Source organism: Belonocnema kinseyi, chromosome 9 (assembly GCF_010883055.1).
Source record: "Belonocnema kinseyi isolate 2016_QV_RU_SX_M_011 chromosome 9, B_treatae_v1, whole genome shotgun sequence".
Classification (NCBI taxonomy): Eukaryota; Metazoa; Arthropoda; class Insecta; order Hymenoptera; family Cynipidae; genus Belonocnema; species Belonocnema kinseyi.
In genome coordinates this window covers 11,411,391-11,429,073 of record NC_046665.1, presented here as the reverse complement: position 1 = coordinate 11,429,073, position 17,683 = coordinate 11,411,391, and the positions used below count along the sequence as shown (strand labels likewise).

At 34.2% G+C, this 17,683-nt stretch overlaps 1 protein-coding gene across 17 annotated transcripts in view; it reads right to left on the bottom strand.

Moving 5' to 3' along the window:
* Positions 1-17,683, bottom strand: part of LOC117180904 (angiogenic factor with G patch and FHA domains 1) — a 600,913-nt gene that overhangs the window by 389,668 nt on the left and 193,562 nt on the right. The window contains exon 1 of one of the 17 annotated variants that reach the window (XM_033373514.1): positions 16,223-16,393. The exons of the other annotated variants lie outside the window; for them this stretch is intronic. Within the exon in view, the coding sequence (XP_033229405.1) occupies positions 16,223-16,249 (27 nt within the window). The 5' untranslated portion in view covers positions 16,250-16,393. Of the gene's footprint in view, positions 1-16,222; positions 16,394-17,683 lie in introns of those variants that run through there. 17 annotated transcript variants of the gene reach the window in all.

The following is a 17,683-nucleotide window of genomic DNA, read 5'->3' as shown; positions in this document are numbered from 1 at the left end:
AATTGCCCGAACAATCCTATCATTTAGGATAGCTGTGAATATCTTATAAAGCGTGTTCAGACAAGTTATTGGCCTGTAGTTCTTCGGGTCAGCTAAGCTGCCAATTTTCGGCAGGAGTATTGTGCGCCCTTCCACCAACTACTTTGGAATCGGCTCTTCCGACTTCAAATATAAGGTGAAAATACGGGCCAAATGCTGATGGGTTGAAGAAAACTTCTTCCACCAGAAGGTTTTGCTACAATCTGGTCCCGGTGCGGAATAGTTCTTCATCCCTTTAATACTTTTTTCACCTCCTCGGTAGTGATGGGTGGGCATTCTTTACCAGGTGTTATGAGGGCAGCACATAACTCCTTGAAGCTATTTATATTTTCTGAGTCTTCGTCTAGTCTATGCTGAACTTCGTAGACTTCTCTCCAAAATACTTCGACCTCCTCTGGTTTGGGTGGGTGTTCGACAGTAACTGGAGGGTCTTGGAAGAGTCGAGATGGGTCACAGAGAAACTGTTGATTTTCTCTGACCCACCTTTCCCTCCGCTCTAGACTTCTCTTAGCGTCAGATAGTATCCGTATTCTCTCAACAATACTGTCTTGCCCAGCCTATCTTTATGGCAAGTTGATGCATTCGTCTTTTGGTCTTATGATCAGCCGTTGGTTTTGTTTTACGGTTCGCATCGGCCAAAGCTCTCGCTGCATTATACACACAATAATTGATAGCCCAGAGTTCGGATTCTCCGGAAAAATGTCCACGAAGCTCGTCATCCATTTCAGCCAGATCTTTAGGCTTGAGAGAAACCTTGGTGTTGATGTTTCTCCGGGTCGTAAAGCATCGCTCTTCATCTATTGAATGTCTGCTCGCGGTTGGTCTTAGTGTCGCCTCTCTTTCTCTGTTGCCGTCTTGTTCTAGCTGTGGTAAGAGTAGGCGTTCCGCTTACATAGCCCCTTTTACGGGGTAGTTCAGCATGGTTTCGCAGACGAAAGGGGTTCGTCCATCCTTGTAGAGCCCCGCATGCAAGGATAAGGCTGCTTACTCTGAGAGGTCGCCTGGTATCCCAGAGTCACCGTTCTAGACACCTCACCCAGGTGCCATTCAGCTTTCAGCACGGTTTTCACACCTGCGCTTGGGGGTTAATTCCTTCGGGACCACCCCTGGACAATTGTCCGCGACTGCCTATTTATTTTTGTAACCATATTCAGCAGAACGGTTAAATGCCATAGAAATCGGAACAATTTCGAAGATTTCGCCGAGATTTCAGATAGATTTCAAAGATTTCAGATACCTTTCAAATATTTCACAATGATTTTTAGAGAATTTACCAGTACTTCACAAAGAATTAAATGCTTTCCCAGAGAGTTCAAATATTTTAGAAAGATTTCAGAAAGATTTCAAAGATTGAACCAAAGATTTCAATAATTGCCTAATGATTTTGTAAAGATTTTAAGAGAATTCACTAAGATTGTAGAAAGATTTCACAAAATTTTGAATGATTTCCCAATGACTTTAATGATTTCACAAAGCTTACAAATTTTTCACGAAGATTTAAAATAGATTTCAAAGATTAAACAAATCATTCCAATGACGTCATAATGATTTTACAAAGATTTCAAACATTTTGAAAAGATTTAGGATATGTTCAGAAGATTTCACAGTTATTTCCATTATTTTACAAAGTCTTCTATTATTTCACAAGGTTTTCAAAATGCTCAAAAATTTTAAACATTTTGAATAGATTTCAAAAAGTTATTTCGCGAAAATTTCACGAAGAATTTACAAAGTTTGCAATAATATCTCAAAGATTTTATGAAGAATTCACAAAAATTTCAAATATTTCGCGAAGGTTTCGGATAAATATAAAAGAATTCGGAAAGGCTTCTATTATTCCACATAGATTCCAGATAAATTTCAAAGATTAAACAAAGCAAAAAAGAATTGAATGGTTTCTATATCCTACGATCGGATTAGTTTAAGCAAAGATATTATTATCTTTGGTTTAAGCGTTTTATTTACGAGTAGGCAAATCAAGACTTTGGTCCTCCCTGGTCGATTTCTATGGGAGGCATTGGCCCCTGTGTCCCCTTGGCAAGGCTCCACCGCCTCTGATGTACATTGGAATAGGAGGGGACTAGCCTCATGCTACCTAACTTGGGCGCGGGGATTGATCATACTCGTAAGTTACAAGGGGGAGTGGACCATGCTGGTTTGCAAAAGCAATAGAGGTTTAGCAATCCAAGATCTAGGTAGAACAGCCCGATCGTTATTTAGATCCGGCAACGACATGCCTATTCTGACGTGATTTGGAAAAACACCGTTAACTGCAAATCGGATAAAGTCACCTGAAGCAATTAACGGTAGGCGGCTCAAGGGCCTAATCCAAAATGCAGTTAACGGTGTTCTTCCAAATCAAGGCAGTATTTCTCTCCTATTCGTGTGGACGTAATATTTTTTAATTTTTTACGATATTGACTAAGTTGTAATTGAATTTGCTTGAAATTTAAGAAAAATACATATATTAAAAGATTTTTGTATCAGAATCTCTGAAAAAAATGACCAACTTCAATTTTTAAAATTAGAATAATTCAGAGTGATCAAAATTGAATAATGTAATTGAAAAATAATTTTTAATTCGAAGCGATTACAATTTTAAAATTAAAAATTGTTCAAAGTTAAAGCTTTATTATCTGATAAAAATTATGTAAAATATTAATAATATTGATATTGAATAGCTTCTAATATATAGAATCTATTGAATTGAAGATCATACTATAATTATTATTATATAAACTCCTTATCTTTAAAAACACAATAATGAATTTAAATTTAAATAACATGAATCAAAATAATTAGGTATAATTATTCATAGTATTAATTATAAATTATTAATAATTATATTATTCTAAGAACTGGAGATGATAAATAAACAATTATCTTTATTATGATAACATTTTCTAGTTGAGAAAATCATTAAAGCCAAAGCTTAGTTAAATAATTAATTTTAAATGAGTAGATTTGATACATTTTTCTTAATTGATTATTTTATTATGTATTATTGTTACCAACTCCGATCTTATCTACCGAGTTTATCAAATTGTACCCTGTTTTATCAAATGAGTAGCAGGTAAGCCACCTTTCATTTTAGTTCCCGAAAAATAACAATAAGGAAAACAGGGCGCGCTTTTGGACCTTTAATTTTAGTTCCCAGAAGGCTAAGGCAAACAGGGCGCGCTGGGGTAAGTCGGTCGAAATCAAATACACGGCATAAGCAATCTCCCACCTCATCTCTGGTATAAGTTTGTAGTAGTAGTAGGATAGTAGCAGCTGAAGAGTAGTAGCAGTAGTAGTAGTAACAGTATTCTCTTGCACAACCCTCGAAAGGGCGTCATTTTTCGGTGAAAATATATAGGAATTAAATTGTAGAGCAGACAATTATATATAAATTTTCCTATTTAATTTTTTATTTAAACAATTAAAGATTATATCAACATTTTCCAAAAATGGATAAGTGTCTCATTTCCACACCACCTATGAGGTAGAGTTCATGGTGCGTTTTTTGTTTTTCAACAACTGTGTATGGTAGTTTATCTATGATTTCTCTATTAAGACAACCTCTACCTTGACAATTTAGGCACATTACGAAACATTTTAAAACAGCTTTTACGCATCCACAACGTTTACCGCACCCCATTTCACAGGAACAAACGATCAAATTCATTATGTGAGATGAAGCTGGTGCCTCAGTAGTATACACTGGTAATAAACTATCTTTGCCTCTTTTCCACTTCACAGTTCTGTTTCTAATAATTTGTTGAAGCATACGTATCAAGTCCAGATGGATTTTTAACTAGATATGAATTTCTTTAATAATATCATCATCTTGTACAGAATCGAAACTTAGAGGGATGTCTGATTTTTTTTTAACAGTAAGGAATCAATTTTATATTCTCACGCATTTAGTGGATGAGAAATAACCTCCGCAAGTTTCGGGCAGGGAAAAATTAAAACAATTACTTTACTGAATAGAAATGAATCCTTGCAGGGTATTGTAAGAGCTGTTAACAACCCCAATTCTATTCACTGTGAAGTAGCAGCTACTGGAGAAGAATTTATTATGGGTATGTATGCTTCAACAAATCTGTGACTTCTTCCAGTCAGGATGTATCTTTATCTGGGCTTCTCCAACTTCCGCAGCTACTCGAAAGCAGAACTGTGAAGTTGGAAAGGAGGCGAAAATACTTTAATAATAGTGAACACTACTCAAGCACCAGCTCCATCTCACACCCTGCCGATGAAGCACTGAAAAAACATTGATGAATGGCACTGGGCCGCCAGTGCCGCTTCAGTGGCTGTTGTGCTGATTCTCAGCACCTAAACGGCACTAAGAAGTGATGGGAGGGTCATACATTGGTCCTATTGTATTCGACACGTACCGGGCGAGCAGAGTTATTTACAGTACCTGCTGGCCGCAACCAAACCGACTCCTTTTTTTAGAATTTTCTTCAATTTATTAACACTTTTGTTTAATTTATGAATTTTCTCATTATAGATATTTATAATTATAACTTGTATACTAATATACCACTTTGAAGTTGAATTCAAAAATGTTGTCTGTTTTGTTTAATCTCATTTTATTTACGAGATACGTTATATTCATTCCAATTTAAAACATCTAAAAGAAAAAGTTAGATACCTGAAATAATCAAAACACGTACAATCTGAATTTCTAACCTTCTCATACATAATTTCAAAAAATTTCAAATTTTATTTTCTGACTTTTAATCCCTTTTAGCTGGTCTACTTGGTAGCCTAGTCGCAAGTATGAAGGAAACTTATGCTGGTATTTAAAACCGAAATCTGAGTAACTTTAAACTAGCAGCACTGCAACGGCACTGGGCAGTGGCATTTCAGTGCGGTTTTCCGTGCTTTTTCATCGGCAGGGAGGATTAAATAAAAAAAACTAGTTTAAAAGAACTAGATCTACAATCCTGCCGATGAAAAAGCACTGAAAAGGCACTGGTGAACGGCACTCGGCCGCCAATGCCGTTTCAGTGGCTGTTTGTGCTGGTTTTCAGCACATGAACGGCACTGAGAAGTGATGGGACGATCATATAATGGTCCTATTGTATTCGCCACTTGCCGGGCGCGCAGAGTTATTTACAGTACCTGGCCGCAACTAAACCGACTACCTTTTTAGAATTTTCTTCAAATTATTAACACTTTTGTTTGATTTATGAATTTTTTCACTATGCATATTTATAATTGTAACTTATTTAATAATGTACTACTTTGAAGTTGAATTTAAAAATGCTGTCTATTTCAGCGTATCTCATTCCATTTACGACGTACGTTATATTCATTCCAATTTTAAACATCCAAAAGAAAAAGTTAGATATCTGAAATAATCGAAACCCGTAGATTCTGAATTTCTAACTTTCTCGTAGATAATTTCAAAATTTTAATTTTTGCTTGTTAATCCCTTTCAGCTGGTCTACTTGGTAGCCTAGTCGCATAGGCAGAGGCACATCGATTTTCACTAACACTATAGTATGGACTACTAATACACCTTTTCAAAGACCTCACAGACTAGATTTATTGGGTGAAAATAGCCTTTTAAAAATTTAAATGAGCACTTGAAGGGGAACTCAAATATAGAAAACTAGCGGTACAGGTAGCGTTAAAGAAACAGCACTGAATCAGCACTGAGCAGTGCCGCTTCATTGCTTTTTCAGACAAGTAACAACAGTTTATCAACTAAATTTTAACGATCATTTGTAAGTGTGCAGTGGATTAGGCCTCCTGGGAAAACCACATCAAAAAACGTGCCATAAACTACCTCATAGGTGGCGCGGAAATGAGTCACTGATACATTTTCGGAAAAATATTGACAATCCTTAATTTTGGAATAACAAAAAATGAATAAGGAACATTTATAGAGAATTGTCTGCTCTACAATTTTAGTTCTGTACATTATTATAGACAAATCACCCTATTTCGAGGTATGTGCAAAAGAAGGAGCGTACGAGCTTTGAGCTCAAAACTCACCCCCTTCTCAAATGGTGGATTACTCGGGAACAATGACCCTCCCAACAAAAATACATATAACCTTTCTTGTTCAGAATTTTTTGTGCTATTTTGTTGTACTAAGCTATTTTTGTCGGTAGATGCACCCTTTTCGAAAAAATTGCCAAAAACCAATTTTCGAGGGTTGTTTGTTGGATTTAAGGGTGTTTCCACTCACCGGCCAGAGGAAAACTCTTTTGGTTTTTGATTATAATACCATACGGAACCACGTACGATAGACATCAAAACTTTATACATTTTTTCTGGAAATTACCTGTTTTCAAGCTAATTTGGTTGGACCATATAGGGCATATCGTTATCCTCTTTGCAAAGAATTAACAAATCTTAAACCACAGTTCACTTAAGAATGTAATACTGAGCATTTCTAAGAAAAACAATTTTTAATCGATTACGAAATGCAAACGGTGGTTGATTATGAACATTAAATTCCTATTCCAAACCACTGTGCGATTCCAACTTTAACCCTGTTCACGAAGGCTTCATGGCGCGTGAGCGCACTACATGGGGACAAAAGCACATCAAGCTTCAGCAAAGGAAATCATGGAAATAAGCTTCATACAGATACGCTCATTTTCATTTTCACGACAGTGTTAAGATATGGGTGATCATATATTTTGCAAAATATTACACCTATCTTTATACGTAAAAATCATTCTTTATTAATTGTATAGGTTGTATCTCTCGCACTTCCTAACACAAAAAGTAAGAAAAAGGAGACCGAGCCGAACCCAGTTGAGTTTCAGCACGTAGCCCAGGTGTTTCATACAAAAATGTTTAAAAATTATGCGATTTTCATCAATGACAATTTTTATGTTCTACATGTATTTATAAATAGAAATTAGATACTTTTTTTAACACCTTCCTTTTTTTAAAATGATGATTTACTTACCTTAAATACATATTTTAAAAAACTAATTGAGGCGAATTCAGAAGTATCCGCTAGCTGCCCCCGTGAATCTTTTTTTGCGACAATCTCGAATTACATCTGGTTGTGAATTCGTGTAAATTCGTGAAAAGTCAAGCTCCAATTCGCCTAAAGCACGAATTCAGTTCAAGACTGGCCTACCCAATCGAATTGTTAAGTTATAATCAACGCGTGAGGCATACAGGATCCGTGTTAAATATATCTTAATGGGTCCCGTAGCTCATTGGTCAGCCTCTGGACTCATACACCTGGTATAGCCGGTTCGAGTCTCGAGACATGCAATTTTTTTACCTTTTTCGAAATGACCTTATCCAGGAATTAAGGTGAATTGACGCGAAATCAAATGGCGTTCGCTGAATAGAGTATTCTCACTTGTAACGTCTCGCGCTCCGAGCGGTCATCGAGGGAATAACAGTGCCTGTATACCCTACCAATAGAAATCTCTGAGTATTCTAAAGGAAATAGCCTGACCCATTTCAGTCTATAAGCAGATTCGATTTGAATGATTTAGTCTCTGAAATAGTCTGAAAGATTTGGGTCCTTTTCAAGGTCCTTTTAGTATGTCATTCCATTTACGAGAAACGTTGTATTAATTCCAATTTTGAGCATTTAAAAAAAAGTTAGATATCTGAAATCATCGGAACCCGTAGATTCCGAATTATTATGTTTTAGGCTGCTGACTATGAAATTTAAAAAATCTACTACTAAATCTTAATCCGAAAGCTTAACAAAGGGCCCTTAAGTGTCGGCTACTCTATTGATATAGCCTCACTGCTTGTTATTTATGATTGAATTTTTAATTCAATTTCAGCCTCTCTGCTTGTTATTTATGGTCGTATTATTATTTTAATTTTGGAAAGGACATTTTAAAGCCTTTAAAACATTTGAAAGAGATACCTGGACCTTTAAATGTATCTGAGTGCCTGTGGAGAATTTCTCTGAGCTTCTCTGACCCTAGAGAATCTTTAGAATATACTCAGAGATTTCTATCGGTAGGGTACCCCTATAGTTTGCATGTGTGGCAGGAGTTTTTTTTAATTGTTTTTGTTTTTTCAATATGCAGAGTGAATATTTGTAAAAATTGTTGCAAGATGTCTTCACCCAATATACCAGAAAATTGAAAAAAGCCGAAAACTTTGATTCGTATATGCTCTTAGAGATATAGATTTTAGTGAAAATATGAGTTCCGTGCCCTTGGTTACTATAGTGGATTCAGTGTCATATTTTATTCAATCTTGCAGTTTGTACACTGCAAAACAAGTAAAAGTATATAAAAGTTTGTAATGTTATAAATTTTATAAAGCTTGTTTTGTGGTGAAAGTGAAGCGCAAGCAGTTCAATGGTACTTGCCTGCTTCTGAGTGAGGTTATAGTGTATTAACACATAGTATTTTTAGTTTTAAATTAGTATTTTTAGTTATAACTTATTATTTTCTACGAGTATGAGCATTAAAATTAAGTATTATCCCTGTGAAGTATGACATTTGTTTCAATTTGCGTTATCAAATTCCATTGCTGATGTAAAATTCGATGGCATTTTATTCAAATTTTGAGGTTATGAGCAGTCTCTGGCGAGAGCGATCTGACCGCAGAATAGAAAAACTCAAGTGGTATCATTAAAAAGTTGTAACATTGAATTATTATTTCCCACTTTAATGTCAATAAGTGTTATTTTTACAAAAATCTATAAAAACATATATTTTTCTACGACAAATTACAAAAATGAACAACTAAAAAGAGCACGAAAATTCAAAACTGTTCTTTATGTAAAACAGTTACAAAATACCAATTTCAAATACCTTTACTCTATCCCGGCAAATTTTTAATTTATTTGCCCTAATCAAGAACACTCATTTTCTAACAAAAATGACAAATTTTCAACAAAATATATTAAGAAAATTTTTAATTTTCGTAGTTTTTCGAGTCGCACTAAGAGCTACATGAGAAAAGGTCGGGCGAAACGGGAAATACACAGAACGTCTCATCAAAATCAACTCAAGTCTGTTCACATTGTCCTATAAGGACCAGAATTTTCTGCAAAGAGTTTGAATCACCCTTCTGTAATCCATGTTGTAAGAAGAATCACTAAGAGGATTCATTTTCCAGTGAGAGGCAAGGGGACTCACTCTAATCAAGCACCCGGAAGAAGACAAAATTCTAGCACATCCACGTCGTTGTCTCTGGGTTATGCCATTATGCTTATAGACTCAAATGGGCCAGGCTATTTCGCTTGAGAATACTCAGAGATTTATATCGGTAAGGAAACTTTAATATTTTGTGTATATATATATATATTTTTTTTTTATTATTTTTATTATTTCGGTATTGTAAACAAATTTACAAGCTGTTTATGAAATATAATTTGCCCTAATGTCAATGTCACTTGCGTAGCTATTTTGATTATTCGGTTTCAGTCATATCGATTATGGCAGGTATTCGATTGCACTGAACTCGATTTTGAACCAAAGATCATTTGTAACAAAGCAATTAAATGTGGTTATTTTCTTTGTGAGATCTATAACAGTCATTATCATTGGCAAAGGTTGACACTCACTAGCGACATTTTTTAAAACATATGTGACATGCGCCGAAGAAAGGGGGCTTACTCTGAAAAGTGAGGTTTATCAGGGCGAACGGTCGAAGTCGAGCCGATAGACGCGACTTTTAGGAGAAAGGGAGGACTCACGAAATCTTCCCTCTCCACTTACCACTACATTCCCACGGAAAGAGATAGGTCGTAAACGTGGCTCATGGGCGAGGTATAGATGAGACGCGGAGATGTAGTGGTGAGTGGTGGGAGGTGTTTTGCGGGACCTCGAGCTCTTGAGTGAAAGTCCGATTTCTCGGGTACCTAACAACTTAATTATTGCTAATAATAACTCTCGGAATTTTTTATGATGGTTTTATTAAAAACAGGAACTTAGAAACTATCGAATTCAATTATTTTGGTTCAGTCGAGTATTAGTGAAATCGAATGCTTACTATCAATTGGGTTTATCGATCGCGACAATCTTAGATCAAAATGGCGCTGAAGACAAGCAAAGACAAGATGCTGTCAGAGCTTTTCCAAAGATTCTTGATTGAAATCACAACAAATTTCGGATATTCTTAATTTCCCATAGTGCTTTCAGTAAAAATGTCATTTTTGTCAGTTACTTTTACAGTAAACCTTGTTTTTCATTCTGAAAGAAGGAATTTTATTAAGGACTTTTTATAATGATTACAAGTGAGACATGGGCAAATGGAATATTCGAAATTTGAAATATTTAGATGTAATAATGTGCAGCAATAATGTACGTAATGTACGAAAGTCAAAAAGGCTTTCTGAGTTATGAAATTTTCCTTTCTCTAGGTTTTTAAGAAACTTCTTCGCTGGAGTCAATAGGAATAACGTCTTTCCGACGTGGTCTTACCAATCTTTTCCTTTTTTCTGGCAGGGATACTCATAGAAAATAATAAATAAGAACTAAAAACACTAATTTAAAACTAAAAATGCTGCATTGTTACACTAACCTCAGTCAGAAGCAAAAAAGTACCGTTGAACAGCTTGTACTTCACTTTCATAACAAAAATCAGCTTCATAAAATTTATTAGCTTTCAAACTTTTACAAGCTTTTACTTTTTTTATGGTGAAAAATCTGTGAGGCTGAATAAAATATGACACTACATCCACTATAGTGACCGAGAGCACTGAAATTATGTTTCCACAAAAATTTGTATTTTAAGGGCATACGGATGAAAGTTCTCAATTTTTTCCATTTTTTTTATATATATCAGGTCGTGACATCTCTCGAAAATATGGCCAAATATTCAATCTACCTTTCAAAAAATCAAGAGTTTTTAAAAACTCCGGCAACGCGTGCAAATTATAGGGGTATCTGGGCACTGTTATTCCACCAGGGGTACGGCCACTTTTAATTTTATGGCTTAATGAGAATACTCTATTTGTTTAAAAAATCAGAATTAAGGTGAATTTAAACATGTTGATTTGCCGCCAACCACCTCAATTAGCTTTTTTACTGGTTAAAAAATTACATTTGTACCTTAGAAACTGCTTTCATCATGATTCGTTGACTACCTTATCGGAAATCTAGATCTTTTTTATGGAGTATGCAGTAAAGCGGTAAATTCTTCTTAAGCCGCCCCTATTAATAACTATACCTGTGTGTTGTACGCGCCTAGGGAATGTCAAGTGGGCATCTAGAAAACGTCAAGTGCGCATCTAGGGATCGTAAAGTGTGATTCTAGGAAGCGTCTATTGGGCATTTAGGAAGCGTCTAGTGGGTATCTAGGAAGCGTCTAGTGCGCATCTAGGCAACGCATAGTGTGAATCTAGCAACGCATACAAAATAATGTACCAATAAATATTCTTTCTAACTTTAGTACATTTTATTTGGTGGAATTGGTGTAATACTCTGAGACTTTATTGTATTACTTCATATAGAGATGTATTCAAATGCAGAACATAGTTTACTTCCAAGAAATCATTTCTGACACACTCCAAAAATATATTTTCTTAATCTAAGAATATGTAGTATCGAAACAATACAGTAGTGCCTCAACTTAACCTAATTTTTACTTAAGAAAGGTCTTTAAGGCAAGCAATCTAAATTCTAAGCGACAGTTTATAAAAATTGAAAACACGATTTCTTAACAACAAAATTATTTTTTAAATGATTGTCGTATAACCTTCATTTTTTAAATTAATAAACTATATAATTCGCACACACACGGTTACTTACACATATAATCGCACGCTTATACGCTTTGAAAAATCACACTGCCCGAAGATTCGAACCCTACCTAAACTACCTGAACTAGTGTCCTAACTGCGCGCTCTACCGAGTTCGCTATCGAAGCACTTGATCTCTGTATCAAAATCTAGCCCTGGTATTACAAGACGGCTTCGTACCAAGTCGTATGGTGAGCCCCAACCGTCTTCAAACTAAAAGCTGTGGAACTGAATATTTGTTTAAACATCTTTCTGATGATAAGTGAGTAGTTCTAAGGCAATTTGAGAATTTTTGAGAGACTTTAATAGACCATTTTTTATTCAGAAAGATCATTTTCTGCTATAGGAAAACGTTCATAAAACGCACAGTTGTCAGATAATCGCAATTCTTTTATCATACTTTTTTTACTCAGTCTTAAATGTAGAATAGATATACTCAAATATCAATTTAAAATATTTTTAAAAAATCGAACTTCACTTATAACACAAAGGGCTCAATATTTTTTTTCTTTAGAGATTTAATCCGCTTAGTAGCTGTCTGAAGCTGATAAAAATAAAGAACTTTCGAATTCAAAGACGTTTTAATAACCTCAGTGACAAAATACATTTTCTGCTTTTTAAAGAATTCTGTAAAGAAAAGTGGAGTGCAATAACCTGCAGGTTGAAAGTGATTCCCACGGTTGGATGAAAAATATTTGCCTGCGTCCTCCTTTCATTCACAATTATTATATTTTTTAAATGTTTAATTTTCAATTTGTTAATTATTCTTTTATAACATAAAATACATTTTTTAAAACTTTAAAAAAATGTTATTGAATTCATTTTCCTGAAATATTTTGCTTTGAAAAGGCACAACATTTTTTTAATCATCAAGAAAATGTAATAATTGTATTTTCAAACATTTTTTAAAGCTTGAAACCTTGTTTTATGCTGCCACATATTTATATGTTATTACTTACATAATAAAAAAATTATGTAAGTATATTTTCTATGGTTTATAAATTATTTGATTGTAAACTTAATTTTATTAATTTTATGAAGTTTTTATAAATACACGTACTTACAATATCCGCATTAAATCTATTCTTAATACTTAAATTAATAAGAAGCGCCGGTCTTCCCTTTTTTATGGTTGGCAAGGCGTAAAATAAATGAAACTTAAATTTTACCTGTCTAGGGCGTAGGGCACTTGGGGGTCCTTTCGTACGGGAATATCATTGTCAATACAAAATAAGTTGTCATCATTGTCAATATTAAATAAGTTTTAGGCAACAGATTTTTTAATTTATAAAAAAATATTCATTTAGCCGAATGCAAAAAATCAATTTTTCCTTAATCAAGAAATAATTCCTTTATTCAGCAGGAATTTTTTTCATAATTTTATATTCTTACTTGTTACCTGAAATAGTACCAAAATGTATGATTTTTACACCTATTGAGTAAATTTCAAACACCTAATAATTTTTACGAAGTGTATACACTGTCGGTAGCGGTAATAAAAAAATTGTCGGTACCAGTAAAAAAATTACCGGTACCGACAATTTTTTACCGGTTTTTTTTTTAGAAAGCATATCTCTAACAAGATAGCGGCAGAGCGCGCATATTCATAGAATTCAGGGAATTTATGAAATTCAAGGAATTCCTGCAATTCAATGAATTCAAGGAATGCATGCAAGTCAATGAATTCCTGGCATTCAAGATATTCGTGCAATTTAAGGAACGCAGTGGCTAGCCTGCCGGCGCCGACAACATTGTTAGTTGCCGGCGCCGGCAAGATTGCATGTTGCCGGCTTTTTTTCCTTTTCCTTTTTTTTTTAGATTTTTTTGAATCACATACTGACGTATGCTGATGCACTGATTATAAAACTGGACAAACAAAACACCTGCAAATATAATTTTCACTGTTAAAACTTTTAAAAAATACGCTTTTCATTTACGAAGTTCATATACACTATCTGTACCGGCAAAAAACATATTTCAAGCATACGAAAGGAACTTTTATACATTTGAGATACCCTTTTTCAACGCCTCGTGGGGGCAGGTAGGCACTCCTGTGACTGGTCGCAGAAATAATGAAATGTCGCACTGCTACCCCTTTTCCAACACCACGTGGGGCGGGAGGGACCCCTAATGACTGGTTAAAGAAATAATTTAAGGTCGCACCTCTATCCCTTTTCCAACGCCACGTGGGGTCGGGAAGGCACCACTGTGACTGGTCACAGAAATAATGTAAGGTTTCACCCCTACCCTTTTCCAACGCCACGTAAGGGCGGGAAGGCACCCCTGTAGCTGGTCACAGAAATAATGTAAGGTCGCACCCCTACCCCTTTTCCAAATTCATGCGAGGCCACCTGCGACTGTTCACAGAAATAACATCTTTTCAAGGCTTTAGTCTGGAAAACAGACTAGCAAGATAGCCGATATTGAGGATCGAAAAGTAGCAGTAAACACATTTGGGAAAAATAATTTTTGAATATCGTCTTCCCGCACTCTAGACTCCATCCTTAAAATATGCTTTTTAAAAAACCCAGTAAAAAAAGTCTCTGTACCGGTAATTTGTTTTACCGGTACCGACCATTTTTTTACCGGTACCGGTTTTCTATACAGAACCTAATTTGTATAGTTTTAAAAACTTTCCGGCACCATAAAACTTTTTTTTTAATTTCAAAAATGTCCACTTAATTTATTATTTTAGAATCTCCTCATGTAATTTGAAGCACTGCTTATGAAACTAACTTTTTTCTGACATAAATATTTTCAGAGCTATTTAACATTTAATATCCAATATCGCATAAAAAATTAAAAAATCATATTGCGCACTTGCAAAAACTTAAAAAAAACAGAACCTCATAGTTTTGTATACAGTGCTTTGGCCATATTTGATCATTATCCATCAATTAGTTCGTAATTCGCATAGGGCAGGGGTCTCAACAATCCAGAGGTGCAGCGTGACCCCAAGATCGCTTGACCTTTTTCAAGATCTACCAATTTTTTTCGACGGGAAACAAAGAGGTAATTTATGACCCCTTTGAAAAAAACATGCCCACTGCCTCATGCTAATTCTTTCGACATGCTTTTTTTATTTAAGTAATATAAAGTCTAAAACTGAGCGTTAAGATGGCCTACCGATAGAAATTTCAGAGTATTTGCAGGCGAAAAAGCCTGGCCGGTTTGAGACTATCAGCAGGTTTGATTTGAAGGATTTAGTCTCAGAGATAGTCAGAGAGATTTGGGTCCTTTTCAAGGTTTTTTTAGAGGTCCTTTTAAGAATGATGCGACGGAAATATAATGTTCCTTATGTATTCGTCACGTACCGGGCGGACAGAGTTATTTACAGTAGTTATCCGTCGCTAACCGGACTCTGACTTTCACATTATTAACACTTTCCTTTTTAATTGACGAATTTTCTCATTTTACTTATATATAATTATAACTTTTATACTAATAGACAATTCTCGAGATAAATTCAAAAATATTGTATTTTTTGGCGTATCTCATTCCATTTACGAGAAATGTTGTATTGATTCCAATTTTAAACATTTAAACAAAAAAGTTAGATATCTGAAATCATCGAAACCCGTAGATTGCGAATTATTATGTTTTAGGCTGTTAACTATGAAATTTAAGAAAATCTATTTCTAAAATCCGAAAGCTTAAGAAAGGACCCTTGAGTGTCGGCTACTCTATTGATACAGCCTCTCTGCTTGTTATTTATGATCGTATTTTTATTTCAATTTCGGAAAGGACATTTTAAAGCCTTCAAAGCATTTAAACGAGCTACCTGGACCTTTAAATATATCTACCTGGGTGCCTGCGGAGAATTTCTCAGAGCTTCTCAGAGCCTTGAGAATCTTTAGCATATACTCTGAGATTTCTATGGGTAGGGTATAGATTAAAATATTATGTTAATTCTTTCTAAACAGTTCGAGGAGTAACGAGCATCAGGTCGCGCGTTAGTATACAATAGAGAGTAATAAATCTGTTGGCCGTTAGTGCGATACCTGGCTGCAGTTAAAACTTAATAGACGCCGCTAGGTCAACCCTTGAATCCTAGTCAAGGCAGTCCGATGTCTGGCTGCAAGAAAAACATTCTAGACGCCACTAGATGAACTTTAGACGAACCCTAGACCAAACGGCCACCATAAAATTGCCCTAGACGTTTGCTAAACGAGCTGAGTCTAGAAAATATCTACAAATCGTCTAGAATTTTAGTAGGGTAGGGTAGAGTGGGGTTAAAAGTACCGCCGGGAAGAAGTGCCACATACGGTAAAAAAAAAAAGAAATAATTTGTAGGGCGCGGTCAAAAGTGGTAAAAGTTGACTTTTCATAACATTGAGTCTAAACTAAATGAGGTATTTCTTTGGGTCTTCCATTAAATCTTATATAAGTCATTAAAAAACCACATATTATAATGAGGAACTTTTAACCCCACTCTACCCTACCGTGTTTTTATGTTGAAAACAGGATGAAAATGGAATAACCACACATACAAACCTTCAATGTTGTTGACATCGCTTGCATAAAAATTTCTGTATTAATGAATTCAGAAAATAACGATAAATGTTTTAAATTCTACGCATTTACACTGAGTATAGAGTATGTTTGGAAAAACATAACCTATAATGTAACAAATACATCGTGCAAGATCAGCACCCTGGCTCTTTCTATCCAGCCTATGCTTTAGAAGTGACGTGAGAGTTGACCGCGGCCACGGTGGCGCTGATTGTTCATTGGGACAAGATTCATTCAAATGCATGGGAAAAAACGTAAAAATTCAATTTTTATGTAATAAAAAAGATTTTATCAAATTTTCTTCTGCAGTACGCTAATCAAGAAATCTTCTTATATTTTTCAAAGCAAAATTTAATATGATAACATGTAAGTTGCTAGAGTTTTATACGAAAATTCGGTTTACCTTTTGGCGGGCAGTTCAAATAGAAGTTCTGTCATCTCTATTTAAATGTTGATATTATTTATTTTCTTGATTAAAGTGTATAATTATATTAATATTACATGCCATAATTATTCATTAATAATAATTGAACATTAAAAATACTTTTTAAAATATTGTTTTGAGTTACAAACGCGAAAAATATGAAATTATATATAGCCTAAGAACGAACTAGTATACAAATTCATTTTTCCTTGAAGTTTAATCATTCATTTATTAATATTGCACTGCAATTGAAATATTATGATCATTATATTACTTGAATAAGATAATGTTACTAAAAAGTAAGGCTTTTCACGGTCGATGAAATTGAAAAGCTTTAATGGAAAATAAAGTACTTGAAAATGATTGTCATTTTTATCATCTTTTTTTTTAATTTTGGAGTGAAATTGAATTTATTGTTTTAGTCGTGGAGTTTTTATTTTTAAGCTAAGTCTTTTTGTTGCTGTTTCTGAAAGAAATGGCATAAGAAAGGGACATTTAAAAAAGTATAACAATGGTGAAACATTGATAAAAGTGCTTTATAATTCGCTAAATATATAAAGAACAGTTTATAATATAAAGGCACAGAGTTTTTATTATTTTATTAATCATTTTATTTTGTATATAATATATAAAAAAATTAAGGCAAAAAAGAAAGTCGATAGAAGTTTTCAATTTTATTATGATTTTGATCTTTCAATATTAGTGTAAATTGGAAATCGTTCTTACTATAGTTTCAAATTTCAAAAATATATTTGCACAAGCAATATTTAGGAAAATGAATAGTCTTAAATAATTGTTTATCATCGTTTTAAATTTCATGAGGAACGTTAAGAAAAGTACAAATTTCATAATTCGTCTATAATTATAAGTAAATTTAAACAGCTTTCTTTAAGAAAAGGAAAATTCAAATATAAATTTAAATAATACTTCGTGTGCTATATTAATCTAAAAATTAATAAAAATAGAACCGACTGCCTTTTTTGTCTGAATTTTTTTACATTGGAAAAATTAATTTTTTA